The 17,085-nt window shown below is 49.2% G+C and overlaps 1 protein-coding gene across 6 annotated transcripts in view; it reads right to left on the minus strand.

The window, feature by feature from the left end:
- Positions 1 to 16,860, minus strand: part of IFT122 (intraflagellar transport 122) — a 66,047-nt gene extending 49,187 nt beyond the window's left edge. For 3 of the 6 annotated variants that reach the window (XM_070463406.1, XM_070463405.1, XM_020872537.2), the window contains exons 1-6: positions 16,711 to 16,859; positions 10,443 to 10,509; positions 9,030 to 9,114; positions 4,749 to 4,827; positions 2,912 to 2,988; positions 303 to 369 (exon numbers count right to left, since the gene is read on the minus strand). In XM_070463406.1, the coding sequence (XP_070319507.1) occupies positions 303 to 369; positions 2,912 to 2,988; positions 4,749 to 4,827; positions 9,030 to 9,114; positions 10,443 to 10,509; positions 16,711 to 16,751 (416 nt within the window). In that variant the 5' untranslated portion in view covers positions 16,752 to 16,859. Of the gene's footprint in view, positions 1 to 302; positions 370 to 2,911; positions 2,989 to 4,748; positions 4,828 to 9,029; positions 9,115 to 10,442; positions 10,510 to 16,488; positions 16,578 to 16,710 lie in introns of those variants that run through there. The other 3 variants (XM_020872540.2, XM_020872538.2, XM_070463407.1) reach the window with 3 other exon arrangements.
- Positions 16,861 to 17,085: the final 225 nt, after the last annotated feature.

Raw genomic sequence — 17,085 nt, forward strand, 5'->3', positions numbered from 1 at the left:
CAACGCTGTGCCATCTAGACAAGGCCAGCTTCGCGTCCCCAGAGTCTGCCCTGAGCACAGCCTGAGGCAGGGACACCTGCTGCTAGACAACTGCCCAAAAGCCACCTGCAGTGCTCTTTCGCTCCACAATCAAAGACACGGGTTCTTCCCATCAAGGAGACCAAGAGAGAAGAGAGGGAACATGGGGCCCAGACCAACTAGGAAGCATAAGACCTTCTCTACTGTGTGAACTAACCACATTCTGAGTCTGTCTGAAGAGCCGGGGAACAGAAAACCACCCTCAGAGCTGCCCCTTAACTTACCTGCAGCAGGTGATCTTGCTGCTGGATTTGTGCTTAGAGACAGACTTCTGCTCAGGAGACCATAAGCCTTCAATGCAAAATAAGACGAGAGATGGGTTGGACTATTGTTGTTATTCAGTGACTAAGTTGTGTCCAATTCTTTGTGACCCCATGGACTGCAGCACACCAGGCCTCCCTGTCCCTCACCATCTCCCGAAGTTTGCCCAAGTTCATGTCCATTGCATCGGTGGTTGGAATACTACTCAGCAACCATGAGGAACAAGCTACTGACACACGCTACAACTCAGATGGATCTCTAGGGTTTCATGCTGAGTTTAAAAAGTCAATCTCAAAAGGTCATATGCTGTATGAGCCCATCTCACATAGAGAATAACACATTAATGGTTACCAGGCACAAAGCGTTAGCTATAATAGGAGATGGGAAAGAAAGTGTTAGTTATGTTCAACTCTTTGCAACCCCATGGATTGTAGCCCACCAGGCTCCTCTGTCCATGGAATTTTCCAGGCAAGAATACTGGAGTGGGTTGCCATTTCCTCCTTCAGGGGATCTTCCTGACCCAGGGATCGAACCTCAAGTCTCCTGTGTCTCCTGCATTGGCAGGTGGGTTCTTTGCCACTAGCACCACCTGGGAAGCCCACAGGAGATGGGGAAGCTGATGATAAAGGAGCATCTTTGCGGTGATGGTCACCGACACAGGTGATGACAAGACTCATCTATACACACACACTGCGCCAGCCCAGCCTCCTGACTGTGAGCTTGTACGACAGTTACATAAGACGTATCCACGGCGGAGAGAGGAGGAAGGGTACCTGAGACCTCTCTACTATCTCTGCAGCTCACTGTGAGTCTATAATTACTGCAACTCACTGTGAGTCTGTAACTACTTCAAAAGAAAAAAAGAGAGGAAGAGACATTGGTGAATTTCTAGCCAACCTTTAATTCAAAGGAATGGTAACGTTCATAGTTATTACACTGTAACCAGGATACAACTTAGAGGTCAAAGCAAGGAATGAAGCCTCCGCTTCCTAGGCTTTCCGGGCCATGCCCTGTCCCCGGATACTGGTTGCCTTTGGACTTGCTCCCTCCTGCCACTGACTCAGTGCTGCATAACAGGTCTATGTCTGGGCAACACCACCAAATTCTGCTCTGGGTCTGGGCCACGCAGCATGGCCAAGAAGGAAAATCTAGGGCAGAAATACATTTGCAGAGCAAGATGCAACATCCAACAATTTGCCTCCCTGGTCTCCGGCACTGGAAGGCCTCCTCCAGCATTTCCGCCTGTGCTCGAGCCGTCTCCCCTCCACCACACCCTCCGGGGCCTCTCAGGAGTGCTGTCCAGAGCAGGCGCTAGATGCAATCACGAGGCCTGGGTCCATCCCGTACCAGCGGGGCGACCTCAGGCACGTCCCTGGACCGCCCCGAGCCCAGTTCTGTTTCATCGGCACAGCCAGGATGAGAACGCTGCCTGACCTCGGGGTTGCCACAGAGCTCACACAGGGACTCATTCAACCCTTGGCTGGCCTGCCCTGGAAGCTCGGTGGTAAAGAAGCTGCCTGCCGGTGTCGGAGATGTACGAGATGCAAGTCTGATCCCTGGGTCGGGAAGATCCCCTGGAGGAGGAAAAGGCAACCCACTCCAGTGTTCTTGCCTGGACAATCCCATGGACAGAGGCGCCTGGCGAGCTACACTCCATGGGGGGGCAAAGGGCAGACATCACTCAGCAACTGAGCACACACACACAGCGCCCACCACGTCACAGACGCTCAACAAGCATTACTACTTCAAATTCGACCTCCCTACCTGCCCCCGACCACAAGCTCTTTGAGGGCAGGATTTCTACTTTGTCTTTTTCACCCCAAAAGTAAGCACCCAGACCAGTGCCTCACATGGAGAAAGTGCTAGATTTTTCATTAATGACAGTCCCTGCCCCTTTTATGTACACAACGTGCTTTCAATCACATCCTCTCTTTTGAACCTCTGAACTCTATCAGTGGACGGAAGGAACGCGTCCGCTTTAGGTCAAGAAGGGGACAGAGGAGTCGGATCTCTTGTTCCCTGACTTCAGTGATGGCTGCTCTGTGTATACACTGTCTCCCGGCAAGGAAAACAGAACTGATGAACGGAAAGCCAGACTGGACCTTGAAGCTGCAAGCCTCCACCTGCTCTCCCGGCCTCTGCTCTATGCCGGCAGCCCACCAGTGCCGTGTGCGGGGCAGGTGTGCTCCTCGGGGAGGACAGCCACAACCACGGAACGAGTAAAGGGGGACGCGCTGCACACGGATGCTGGGGGACACGGAGGTGGGGACAACTGAACTGTCCCCTCTCAGAGGCAGCAAGCCAGTCACGCCGGGGCTCTCCCGTTCCTCTCCCCACCTCCCTTCCCAGGGCCTTCTCCCAAACTGCCATCTTACCCACCATTGCTGACCAGACTCAATGGCCTCATTCACTCCTTTGGTTTCTACACAATTGTAAAGACAATTGCCAGCCTCCCCCCAGCCACTGAAGGGAGAAGAAGGCGCACTGACTCGTCGCCACATTCTGGATGGATTTCAGCACTTCTTGCCCATTTCCAGTCATTCCAGGGCGAGACGCTGGAACCAGCACCTACCGATGTCGCTGGAGGAACAGGATGCCAGCTGGTGGGTGATGGGGTTGTAGGAGACACACTGGATGGAGTCGTTGTGCCTGGAAGTAAACAGCTGAGATGACCAGCCGGCAGCGGCTCCAGCCGCAGGCAGTGTGGCGGGCCCGCAGGCAGCCTCTCTGCTCCGCGCCGGAGCTCTGCTGCAAGCGGCCAGGGAAAAGCGCGGGGGTGGACGCCCCCTCCTCGGGTGCGTCTCAGCCGCCATCTTCCTCTCTACACGTTACCCACCCCCAGGCCGGCCAGCTCCTCCAAGACAGACGCGCTGAACGGCTCTGGGGGGTCAGCTGGTGAGAGAATGACGGAAAGCCCCTCGCCAGGCGCACTGGAAGCGCCGTATGAATGGCCGTTCCTCTTATGCCCTGCGGAGGCCTGGAAATGCATTCACTGACACACGATGCAGGTACAATGAAGATACTGTCACAGACCAAGACCTGGAAACACCTGAGATGACCGCGAAGGCTGAGGGAGTCGTGTCCCACGCGTGGCGCCTCACCTTCAGGTCTACTCCACTCGTGACCTACTTTATTCATTTATTCATTCATTCAAATGTTGATCTGTACACCCATGTTCACAGCAGCATTATTCCAACCAGCCAAGAGGTGGAAGCAACCCAAAGGCCCATCAGCAACAGACAAATGGATAAACAAAATATGGTCTGTAGACACACTAGGGTGTTATTCAGGATTAAAATGTACGGGGATTCTGACACATGCTACAGCACGGATAAACCTGGAAGACATTAGGTCGGTGAAATGAACCAGTCACAGAAGGACAAATATCGTAGGATTCCACGCATATGAGGCACCCAGAGGAGTCAGATGCACAGAGAGCAGAACTGCGGGGCCCAGGGCTGGGGAAGGGGGATGGAGGTGGTTGTTTTCCGGTGAGGAGTTTCAGTTTGGCCAGATGCAGAGAAGCCCCGAGGTTCACTGCACAACATCATGGATGTACTTAGTTAGCACTACTGACCCGCACACTTAAAAATGCTCAGGGTGGCAAACTGCATGTTATGTGTATTTCACCACAATTTAAGAGAAAACCATCACTTGTCAAGTACCTACAATGGGCCAGGCAAGGCACCAGGCACCAGAGACACACAGTGAACAAAACACAGGCAGTGTCTGCCCCCGTGGAGCTTCCAGGCTGATGGAGGAATCAGTCATCAGGGTAAGTGTAAAACTACAGCTGTGAGGGACTTCCCTGGCAGTCCAGTGGTTAGGACTCCACGCTTCCACTGCAGGGGGCCGGGCTGGATCCCTGGTCGGCGAACTAAGATCCAGCATGCCACCCAGCATGAACCCCACCCCCCAAAATAAAAGTACAGCTGTGAGAAACGCCATGAAGGAGACCCAACGGGGGCTACAGGGGCAGGGAAGGCTTCGCAGAAGAAGCCATGTCTGAGATCTGCAGAGGATGAGCAGAGCCTCTCGGCACAGAGAGTGGCCTGGAGCACACGGAGCCCAGTTTCGGGCTGGCCACCTTGGGTGGATGTGGGGTCCTTCCCTGAGGTGGGGACACTGGAGGGGGCCGGGGGGTGGGGTAGAATGTGCAACGTCAGACTACCTGAACTGAGCTACACAGAAGCGCTACACAGAAGCACCACCTAGTGCCAGCCGGGTCAGCAGAGCTCAAGACTGCTCCCTCACTAACTCACTCCCCAACCGTCTCAGCACAGAGCCCCACCACTGAACTTCAATCGCAAGGAAAAAAGTCCTTCCTGATCTCTTTTCTAAGGGGTTTGTGCTTCAGTTGCTCAATAAGAGGCCAAGTAATAATACCGTGCACCTAAACGATCACTTACGTGTACTTCAGAATGCCTTCCAATTTTGACGTCCAGATTATGACGCTTTTGTCAGCCGATCCAGAAGCAAAGCGTTTGCCTGAAAGTGTGTTTAAAAAGAAAGTAGATTTCACCTTTCTTTGGGCTGGCATTTTGCAGACAGTGTCTCTTAGAAAGCTGCCTCTTTAAGGCCCCCGGGGAGTATCAGCTGCTTGTGCAGCCCTTCTCATCAGTGCTGCGTGGCTGCACGTTGGAGTCAGGGAGTTTGAGTTCATTTCCAGTTCTGTCTGGCACTAACGGAGATGCATGGAGAGCCTGTCTCAAGCCAGCATCACGTCCTATGCTCAGAATTAAGTCATGATTCAAGCATACGTGATCCCTAACTTCATAGAGTTTGTCTGGTGGGTAAAGCAGGCATTAAATTAAGTTAATCCAATTCAAACACAATGTGGAGAGAAAAAAAAACCAGCTCTATGAAAGAGAATACATGGGGACCTCATTTCGGTGATGGAGGCTCCTCTGAGAATGGGATCATCCATTAAGACGTGGAGGCTAAGGGCTTCCCTGGTGGTTCATTGGGTAAGAACCCGCCTGCCGATGTAGGAGAGCTGGTTCGATCCATGATCTGGGAAGACCTCACATGCCACAGGGCAACTAAGCCCACACGGCAACAGAGACCCAGCACGGGCAAAAATAAATAAATATAATTATTAGGAAAAACAAACAAAAGACAAGACCTGAAGGTTGACCAAAGCCTAGCCAGGTGCAAAGAGAGCAGAAGGCCCATCCATATGGGTCAAACAGATGTGCAAAGACCCTGAGGCAGGAAAACACTGCACATCTGGTGGGCTGAGAGCAGCCAGCCTGGAACATCACAGGCAGAGGGCGAGGTGGGTGGTGGAGGGATCTCCTGGGGCTTCGGGGCCACATCAAGACCCTGCTCTCTGTCCCAAGGAAAGGCTTCAAGCAAATGAGGGCCAGGTGAGGCTCTCACTCTCACACTGCTTTGGCTGGGTGGCACCGCTACAAATACTGAGTCAGAGAAGCTGCTCTTGCCTCTTCTTCCTGTCACTGCTCCCCTACCCCGGCAGGCAGCAGGGGAGGGAGAGAGGGGGCTCTGGGCTCAGCCTGAGCGGGAATTCCCCCTGACGTCACCCGCCAGCTGCAGGACCTGGCAGGAGCCACCGAGCATCTCCAGGCCCTCGGTTCTCATGGGGAAAGCGGAAGCAACATCAGTGTTTACCTCTCGGCTGTTGTGAGGAGGCAATGAGATTACAGTGCTTAGGACTGGGCCTGGCCTGGGATCGACGCTGAACAAAATCAGCTACTATTATCACTATTACTTCCTCACATCGCCTTGTATCGCTTTCCCTGAGGAAATAAAACTAGTTCTTACACACCTCTGTACCATGGCCGCTTATTATTTAGTAAACTTAAGGGAGAAACCAGAAACAAGCAAAATCATCATATTTTAAAGAGCAAAACCATAATTCAGTGTATCTTTACTTCTAGATCCAAGGGGGAGGGACTTCGTTATCACTGCCCAAGTGTTACGAGGGGCGGCATGAGGCACTGGGAAGAACGTGGGCTCCGCAGTCAGAGGACCCAGGTCAGGCCCGGCTCTGCCAAGTCTCCTGTAACGTGCTAAGTCGCTTCAGTTGTGTCCGATCCTTTGTGGTCCTGTGGACCGTGGCCTGCCAGGCTCCTCTGTCCATGGGATTCTCCAGGCAAGAATACGGGAGTGTAATGGCTCCAAGCCTATCTTCTCACCCCTTCCCTGCCTGCTTCAGAGGCTACTGGGAGATCAAGTGAGATGACACGTGTGGCAGGACTTTGCAAAACGCTGACAAATGCCCCTGACCGCAGAGCTTGCTCTGACATCCCCAAGGGCTGTCACGGTGCCGCAGGCCAGAGGCCCTAGACTTATAAATTCTGAGACCTCACAGGTCACCCCCTGTTATTACTGAGAACTTGGACTCAAACAGGCATATAAAAAAACAGGACTACCATGGGACAGCACACCTGACTACCAGGCAAGAACCAGCACTGTCTCTGCCCCTAACTTGCTGTCATGTGACAGAAACTCACGTGACTTCGCTCAGTCATTATGCAGGTCTAACGTGAAGAGAATGGACTAGGTAAGGCTAACGCTGGGTGCATGAAATGGCACGTATACATGCAGTATGTGCATTTTTCTAGAGAGGGGTCTGTAGCGTTCATCAGATTCTCAAGGAGGTCCGTCACATAAAGGAAGTGAAAACCCTGGAGCCTGAGTGATCACGGTCCATCCGCACCCTGCGCCCCGGTCCTGCACCCTCCCAGCAGCGGACACAGAGGCCCGTCTCCAATCCTAGGTCCACATGACACAGGAGGAAGTCGAGACTCAGAGAGTCAACCACCACCTCCACCTCACAGAGCTTTTGGGCTTGGGACTGTCTCATCCCAAAGCCCATGTTCCTCCCCCAGACGCCCAGCTGGGGAAGCATGGATTTACTTTAACTCTCCACGTCAGTTTCACGCAGCTGGTGTGAGGGCCACCTCTCTACTTCCTCACCCCCCCTGGTACCCCAATTCCAGTGACCCTCCAACTGCACTAAAACCTCCCTCTCCACTGCCCCTCAGCCCTGTGGCCCCCTCTCCCCCACGACTCAGCAAGAGTTCAGGGTCAGTGCAGATGATCACTCTTCTGCATGCATCCCTGCCCCTGCCTCGTACCTCATCTTCAAGAGGAGCCTGTAAACCTACCGCTCTGGTAAAAGCCCCTCTCCACTTGCTCTGTCCCTCCTGTATCCACGCAGCTCTCAGTGATGGAGAAAAAGACATCATCACACTGCTGAGTTCACTTTCAACCCACGGTCACCAGCTTCGGGAGGGCCTCTCATGGAGCTGGGGCCTCACGACGCCTCCGGGGGCCATTTACTCAGCCCCCTGGGGCCATTTACTCAGCCTCCGGGGGCCATTTACTCAGCCCCCTGGGCAGGTGGTGACCGACTTTCTTCCTCTGCCCTGAACTCTCAGACACCTCCTCCCCATCCTCGCTCTCAGATGTTGCTCTTCCCGCCTCACTGAGAGGGTGGGACCGAATTCCACGACCTCCGCTGCCAGGATCTGCAGCGACACCCCCAGCTTGCCGCCACACCCAGCTCTGCCCTGGATCTCCTCTCCTCCTCTCACTCAGCCGCACTGCTCCAGCAATTCCCTCCCTCCTCTCTACAGCATCAACTTTCTTCAAATTGAGTGTGTCTGAAACTGAACTCCTGACCTTTCACTCTAAGTTGCAGCCTTCCTCATCTCAGCAGAGGGCAACTCCATCCTTTTAGTCCCTCGGGTCAAAAACCTGGAGTCACCCCGACTCCTTGCTTCATACCCCACATGCACCTATCAGCCAATCCTACTGGTTCTACCTCCCAGCTCTATCCACTCCTCACCACCTGCTCTGCTTCTATACGGATCTGAGCCGCCATCACCAGTGACATAAAAGCTGCCCAGATGACGATTCTTCACTTGTCTTTCTGCCTCCACCCTCACCCCCTGCGGGCTGCTCCCAGTATTTAAAACAGAAATCAGATCAGATTTCTCCTCTGCTCAGAGAAATGGCTCTCCACTTTCAGTGAGGATCAAAACCCCACGGCAGCTCACATTAACCAGCCAGCATGCCTGTTCCCTCTCTGCCCTCGTCCCCTACTGCGCCCCACAGCCGCTCTGTCCCAGCCCCAGGAAGGCAGGCCCACCCGAGGACCTCTGCGACGGCCGCGCCCTCCACGAGGAGCGCTCCTCCCCCTGGTACCAGCTGTTCTCACTTCCCCAGCTCCCCACCTCCAATCTTGGCTTACTGGTCCCCATCTCAACAAGCCGCCCTGACTACCCTGCCCCATACTGCACCCAGCGCCCTGACCCGCCCAGCACTCTCAAGCCCTCTTATTCTGCCCTTTATTTTCTTCCTCACACTCACCACCTTCCAGCGTACTGTTTAGTCTACTTATTTAGTACATTCATTGTATGTCTTTCCTCATACTCTCTCCCCCGCCTCCCCCAACATAGACATGAGTCCCACAAGGGCAGGGATCTTTGCTTTGGTCTCTGAAGTATCTCAAGCAGCTAGAACAATACTTGGCACACAGACAGGCTTCAATAAATACTTAAATGACTGAATTAAGCTGAATGACTGAAGTCTAAGAGACTGACTGTCTTCCGAAACTGGAAGCGGTGCTTGAGCTCACTAAACATGATGTGGGCACAGCCAAGGAGAGAGACGGGCGACCGTGAGGCCATGACAGAGACTAACGCCGAGCAGTCTCTTACCGTCCTTCGCATATGCCACACAGTATACGGTGTCCTTGTGTCCCTTTAGGGGCTGAAGCAAGGTGCCATCAGATGTGTCATAAACCTGGCAAAGAAGAGATGAAACTACAGATTACCCACATGGCATCCAAGGGTCAGAATTCCTGCAGGTCGCTGCTGCTATTTTTATTTTCATAACAAAACGTGTCAATATTCTCAGTTTGTACCAAGCAAAAACTACACCAAGAAACCAGACTAACTGTGAAAGTTGAGAAACCCAAGAAATAGAGGCCACGATTCCGCACGTTATGTGGCTGGGAATGTACCATTAATCCTCGAGAAACCGAAGTTCAGTCCGTGAAACTTCCCTGCAAAGTTCACTCCCCTGTGTGAATCTGGATCTACAACCATTCAAGCTAAACCCTCCCAGAGAAAGCCAGCACTAAGAGCCCAGCACAAGCAGGATTAAATGCCAGTGCGAACCTGCGCCTCCTGCCGACATCACAGAGAGGCATCTCACACTTGCTACCAAGAGTCTGAGAGTCACAGACCTGGGCTCTGGGTCTGCAAGTGGGAAGGAGTGTTGTAAAACCCAGCTGTAATGTGGACGTAGAATTTTACAGCTGTGTGACATCTATAAATTTTGTGGAGATTGAAAAAAAACACCATCTGAGAAATAAAAGCAAGACCCTCCAGAAAGGATCCGTGTTGGAGAATATAACCTATTGGAAAAACCTAAAAGGATTTGGACTGTTTATCCTGGAGAGAAGTCTGTGGAAAACCTGACTCAGGGCTTTAAGATTATGTGGTTTCCCCGTGGACAGTGGAAAGCAAGCCGTCTGCACATCTAGAGATGACAGAGCAAGAGGAAGCAGGCTGATGCAGGAGGAAGGGGCAGAAGGCAAAGGTTCTCAGGTCAAACTCAAGCGTTCTCTGAAAATGACTTTTATACACTGGGACAGCTTCCAGTGGGAGCTTACACTCTTTGAAAATATGAAAAATAGGACAACATCCATATGGAACTCTTTAGGAAGGGCCTAGGCCTAAAAACTGGGGTCAGGCTGTCTGGCTTTTCGTGGAGGGATCCCCTTCAGTTCTGTTGCTTGAATTTTTTCAGGGCGACAAAAATGTGAACTGACAACAGCTCCATTTCAAAGGCATTTTGATTAATTATTTTTCAACTCATTCATGGGTGTCTCACGGTAGAAAGAGAAAGATTAATGACTCCAAAGGAGGTATTGTTCACAGATTCCTAGCTGATAGACAGTTTACCTACCTGTTTTAAATAGCCCATTTCCTTCCCTATTAAAAAGTAATGACTGGTTTTTCCGCCCTTGCCTTTTTTATCTTAAAAACCGGGTCAAATTTCAGAGCACTTACACGAGGGAGAGGGGAAAAAAAGCACTTAAAAAGGAAACTCAGACAAAATCCTACCAGTAATCTGTTTCCTGCAGCCAAAATCAGTTGGGTTCCATCAGGCTTGAACGCGAGGTCATATACACTAAACAGGAGACAAGACAAGACAAAAGGACAATTAGGAACCAAAATGATGAGGTCGGCTAATGGCCAGGAAAGCAAATGTTATGTCCATTATGAAGCACCGCTTGTGTAGGAGGAAGAAAAATAATAGCTAAGAATTGCGTTTGGTTGCAAATTCCATTCAATCACCACACCTTCCATCACAATTCACTTGGCAGCTAGGACTGTATCCCACTTAGCACTTGTCCAGAAGCCAGACGCCAGACTCGATTCAAAGGGTCAACAGTGGGGGGCACTATCTCATCATGAAACCATAAAGGCTACACAAATGAGTATGTGAGGGCCAGAAAATCCACAGGTCATTTACTAAAATATCATTACTTCCTCCAGTTAATCCGGTATTTATCAAAATCCTCTTCCATGTTAAGAACTAACAGCTACAAGATGACAAAATCAGTCCCTCCCTGCCATCATGAAAAGACCACCCTTGTAGGAAGGTGAGGAAGGTGAGGCTCAGACACACTCACAGAGAACCACATGTCATCAAGTCTAAAGCACACATTTTTTTCACTCTTAACATTTCTGATTCTGGGATGTGTCTTATAACTGATAATGTGTCAGTTTAGTTGGCGGCATACTTTGCTCTCTTAAATCATACAGAAAATATTATTTTACAAACAGTGACCTCTTAGATTGGTTGGAGTATACAATAATACTGTGAAAAAGGCTTTAAGAGATACATTAAAGCATATGTTGTAGGATTCCAAGCAGGAAGACAGAGTGTTCTGATTTGGAGAGGATCAGAAAAAGCTTCATGAAGAACACAATCTGTGAAAAAGGTAGGGCTTTCGAGACAGGCAGGGGGAGACGGAGAAAGTGCAGCATTCCAGGCAGAAAAAACCAAAGACAGGACGGTGTAAACAGCAAACATCCAAATAACCTAATTTCACTGAAACATGTGGCTATGTGCAGGGCAACAAGAAGCAAGTGATAAGGCTGGAGAAAACAGACTGGAGCCATATTACAAAGATTCTCAAATGCCCCCAGGCAGATGATTTTATTAGTTCCAGTGATCCAAGAAGAATGTGTCAGACAGCACTGCCCGACAGCCTCCTGTAAAAGCTAAGCATGGGCTAAGTTAACCTGGTACCTGTGAGTGATCCAAAACTAGACACCTTGGGGAATTCCCCAGTGGACCAGGATTAAGACCGAGACTTCACTGCCAAAGGCATGGGCTTGATCCCTGATCAGGAAAAGATTAAGGGCAGGAGGAGAAGTAGACAACAGAGGATGAGATGGTTGGACGGCATCACCGAATCAAAGGACATGAGTTTGCGTAAACTCCAGAAGACAGTGAGGGACAGGGAAGCCTGGCATGCTGCAGTCCTTGGGATCGCCAAGAGTCAGGCACGACTTAGTGACTGGAACAGCAAACAGGGAACTAGCTCAGCCAGTAAAGAATCCACATGCAATGCAGGAGACACAGATTCACTCCCTGGGTTGGGAAAATCCCCACTCCAGTATTCTTGCCTGGAAAACCCCAGGGACAGAGGAGCCTGGAGGGCTACAGTCCAAAGGGTCGCAAAGAGTGAGGCAGGACTGAGGGACTAAGCATAGGGAACTGAGATCCCGCAAGCCTCAGGTGTGGCCAAAAACACAAAAAAGCTCCCTGGTAACTACTTAAGAGCATTTACCATAGAGATACCTCATGTTCCCAATACAGTATACTAATGCATATATGTGGAATTTAAAAAGATGGTAACGATAACTCTATACGCAAAACAGAAAAAGAGACACAGATGTACAGAACAGACTTTGGGACTCTGGGAGAAGGCGAGGGTGGGATGTTCTGAGAGAATAGCATTGAAACAAGTATACTATCAAGAGTGAAAACAGATCACCAGCCCAGGTTGGATGCATGAGACAAGTGCTCAGGGCTGGTGCACTGGGAAGACCCAGAGGGATGGGATGGGGAGGGAGGTGGGAGGGGGGATGGGGATGGGGAACACGTGTAAATCCATGGCTGATTCATGCCAATGTATGGCAAAAACCACTACAATATTGTAATTAGCCTCCAACTGATAAAAATAAATGAAAAAAAAAAAAAAGCGAGAGATACCTCATGTTTATCTCTTCAAATGCATTATTTTTGTCACCCTCACAATTCTGTGAGGTAAGAATTACTACTCAATTACAGGTGGTGCTAGTGGAAAAGAATCTGCCTGCAATGCAGGAGATGCAGGTTTGATCCCTGGGTTGGGAAGATCCCCTGGAGAAGGAAATGGCAACCCACTCCAGTATTCTTGCCTGGAGAATCCCATGGACAGAGGAGCCTGATGGGCTACAGTCCATGGGGTCGCAAAGAGTTGGACACGACTGAGCAACTAACACTTTCACTTTCACTTGAGGACACCACAGCTCAGAGAGGTCAAGTATCTTGCCCAGTATCACACAGTCAGGAAGTGAAAGGGCCAGAATTTTAACTCAGGTCTGACTCTAGAGTCTGGGCTATCCCTCCTTCCACTCTCCTGAGTTACTATCAATTTTAACAAATTTTGGCTGCTCTCAATACTTTAAAAACAGTGACTGATATTTATTAAGCACATTTATTTACATGTGTGCAAAGCACAGTTTAAATGCTTTACACATGTTAACTTCCTTAATTTTCATAACAACCCTGTATCTGTTTCACAAATGAGAAGACAGGTAAAAAGAAATTAACTAACCTGCTTGAAAATAAACAGCTACTGAGTGGACTGGGCAAGCACTCAATGCAGTTAGAGCCAGAATTCAAATCCAGTGCTCAGCTGCTAGCTATCAGCAGCCTGTGCTGTGAGCACTTTTATAAGAGTTAAAAGATAAGTTAAAAAAAATTTTTTTTACTCAAATCTTTTAAAAAGAAGTGAAAGATACAGTGGAAGGGCTATATATTTCAAGAAAAGAGCAGTACAGAAAAGAATCAGTTCAGTTCAGTTCAGTCGCTCAGTCGTGTCCGACTCTTTGTGACTCCATGAATTGCAGCACGCCAGGCCTCCCTGTCCATTACAAACTCCCGGAGTTTACTCAAACACATGTCCATCGAGTCAGTGATGTCATCCAAACCATCTCATCCTCTGTCATCCCCTTCTCCTCCTGCCCCCAATTCCTCCCAGCATCAGGGTCTTTACCAATGATTCAGTTCTTCACATCAGGTAGCCAAAGTATTGGAGTTTCAGCTTCAGCATCAGTCCTTCCAATGAATATTCAGGACTGATTTCCTTTAGGATGGACTGGTTGGATCTCCTTGCAGTCCAAGGGACTCTCACGAGTCTTCTCCAACACCACAGTTCAAAAGCATCAATTCTTTGGCACTCAGCTTTCTTTATAGTCCAACTCTCACATCCATATGTGACTACTGGAAAAACCATAGCTTTGACTAGACGGACTTTTGTTGGCAAAGTAATGTCTCTGCTTTTTAATATGCTGTTTAGGTTGGTCATAGCTTTTCTTTCAAGGAGCAAGTATCTTAATTTCATGGCTGCACCGACTACAGTGATTTTGGAGCCCAAAAAATAAAATTTCTCACCGTTTACACTGTTTCCTCATTTATACACCATGAAGTGCTCAGTCTGGATGCCATGATCTTAGTTTTCTGAATGTTGAGTTTTAAGCCGGCTTTTTCACTCTCCTCTTTCACTTTCATCAAGAGGCTCTTTAGTTCTTCTTCACTTTCTGCCATAAGGGTGGTGTCATCTGCATATCTGAGGTTATTGATATTTCTCCCAGCAATCTTGATTCCAGCTTGTGTTTCATCCAGCCTGGCATTTTGCATGATGTACTCTGCATATAAATTAAATAAGCAGGGTGACAATATACAGCCTTGACGTACTCCTTTCCCAATTTGGAACCAGGTCTGTTGTTCCATGTCCAGTTCTAACTGTTGCTTCTTGACCTGCATACAGATTCTCAGGAGGCAGGTAAGGTGGTCTGGTATTCCCATCTCTTGAAGAATTTTCCACGTTTTGTTGTGATCCACACAGCCAAAGGCCTTGGCATAGTCAATAAAGCAGAAATAGATGTTTTTCTGGAACTCTCTTGCTTTTTTGATGATCCAACGGATGTTGGCAATTTGATCTCTGGTTCCTCTGCCTTTTCTAAATCCAGCTTGAACATCTGGAAGTTCATGGTTCACGTACTGTTGAAGCCTGGCTTGGAGAATTTTGAGCATTACTTTGCTAGCGTGTGAGATGAGTGCAATTGTGCGGTAGTTTGAACATTCTTTGGCATTGCCTTTCTTTGGGATTGGAATGAAAACTGACCTTTTCCAGTCCTGTGGTCACTGCTGAGTTTTCCAAATTTGCTGGCATATTGAGTGCAGCACTTTCACAGCATCACCTTTTAGGACTTGAAATAGCTCAACTGGAATTCCATCGCCTCCACTAGCTTTGTTCATAGTGACGCTTCTAAGGCTCACTTGACTTCACATTCCAGGATGTCTGGCTCTAGGTGAGTGATCACACCATCGTGGTTATCTGGGTCATGAAGATCTTTTTTGTACAGTTCTTCTGTGTATTCTTGCCACCTCTTCTTAATATCTTTTGCTTCTGTTAGGTCCATACCATTTCTGTCCTTTATTGTGCCCATCTTTGCATGAAATGTTCCCTTGGTATCTCCAGTTTTCTTGAAGAGATCTCTAGTCTTTTCCATTCTATTGTTTTCCTCTATTTCTTGCATTGATCACTGAGGAAGGCTTTCTTATCTCTCTGTGCTATTCTTTGAAACTCTGCATTCAAATGGATATATCTTTCCTTTTCTCCTTTGCCTTTAGCTTCTCTTCTTTTCTCAGCTATTTGTAAGGCCTCCTCAGACAACCATTTTGCCTTTTTGCATTTCTTTTTCTTGGGGATGGTCTTGATCACTGCCTCCTGTACAATGTCATGAACTTCCATCCATAGTTCTTCAGGCACTCTATCAGATCTAATCCTTTGAATCTATTTGTCACTTCCACTGTATAATTGTAAGGGATTTGATTTAGGTCATACCTGAATGGTCTAGTGGTTTTTCCCTACTTTCTTCAATTTCAGTCTGAATTTGGCAATAAGGAATTCATGATCTGAGCCACAGTCAGCTCCCAGTCTTGTTTTTGCTGACTGTACAGAGCTTCTCCATCCTTGGTTGCAAAGAATATAATCAATCTGATTTCGGTGTTGACCATCTGGTGATGTCCATGTGTAGAGTCTTCTCTTGTGTTGTTGGAAGAGGGTGTTTGTTATGACCAGTGCATTCTCTTGGCAAAACTCTGTTAGCCTTTGACCTGCTTCATTTTGTACTCCAAGACCAAATTTGCCTGTTACTCCAGGTATCTCTTGACTTCCTACTTTTGCATTCCAGTCCCCTGTAATGAAAAGGACATCTTTTTTGGGTGTTAGTTCTAGAAGGTCTTGTAGGTCTTCATAGAACCGCTCAATGATGGTTTAGGTAATAAAAGGATGAATTTAGGTGATAAAAATGGAACAAGACATTAAACAATGCTGAATCATAAAGTGAGAAAGTCATTCTCTTTAGAGACTCTTTCAAACCTTCTAACAAGACACAAAACAAAGTCTTAGTTTGAGGCTATTCATCTCAAGCACCTCTCTGACCACACTTGCTAAATCTCCAGCTTTAAAGACAGTACCCCTGAAGCTCAAAGGTTCCCTAGCAACAGTATCTAAGTGCAATTTGTTAACCCCCTTTTGTTTCTCCCTGCCTTAAGTCCTACAGTCATTTTACATTTAAAGCAATTGCTACTGGTTTTCATATACTGAGTAATAAGGCTTCCCTGTAGAATGTAAAACCATATTTAAAGAAAAATAAGTCAGACAATTTTGAGAGAAAACAAACAAGAGTATAGGCAACACGTGGATGTGGCAAAAAGTTGTCAAGTTGGAAAAACACCGAGGAGCCCAGGATGGATTTCTGAGTAAGACAACGACAAGATCAGATTGTGAGGACTTGTGAAGCCGCCTCCAAAGGCCGCTACCTCATACGTGGTACATCCCCTCGCTCCTACTCCAGGCCTCAGCTTCTCCATCTGCAAAATGGTGGGAGGGCTACCTTGAGGTCGTCCAGACCCGGGGCTCAGTGCCCTCAGCCCGGGCCGCAGGCCCGTTGCTCTTGGCAACCACCGGGATTCACGCCAAGGCGCCCGCCATCCCTGTTGGCCCTCGGCCTCCCGCTCCTCCCGGAATGTCCCGCTCCTCACCACTGCTCGACTTTATCTCTCCACGTCAACACGGCCCTCATCGCGGCTTCCCTGAAGCTTCGGGCCCCTCCTCCCCACCTCAGCAACAGGCCTCACTCAGCCAGCCACTTTGTCTACCTGCGTTACCTCGGCAACGCACATGCGCAGTGAGCTGCGCGCGACAGGGTTTCGAGTGCGCATGTCTAAAAGAGCTGGAACGCTGGAACGGGAACCTAGAGGCGTCGCGATTGGTCGGAACGGTGCGTCTTCCTCGACGAAGGATTTGATTGGCTGAGCCGCAGAAATGGCGGCTGCGGTCGAGGGGCGGGGGCGGCCAGAAAGCCGCAGAGGAATCGGACAGGCTTTCACTGCGCTAATCTGTTGATTCCAGCCTAG

The sequence above is a fragment of the Odocoileus virginianus genome, unplaced genomic scaffold (genome assembly GCF_023699985.2).
Source record: "Odocoileus virginianus isolate 20LAN1187 ecotype Illinois unplaced genomic scaffold, Ovbor_1.2 Unplaced_Contig_2, whole genome shotgun sequence".
Classification (NCBI taxonomy): Eukaryota; Metazoa; Chordata; class Mammalia; order Artiodactyla; family Cervidae; genus Odocoileus; species Odocoileus virginianus.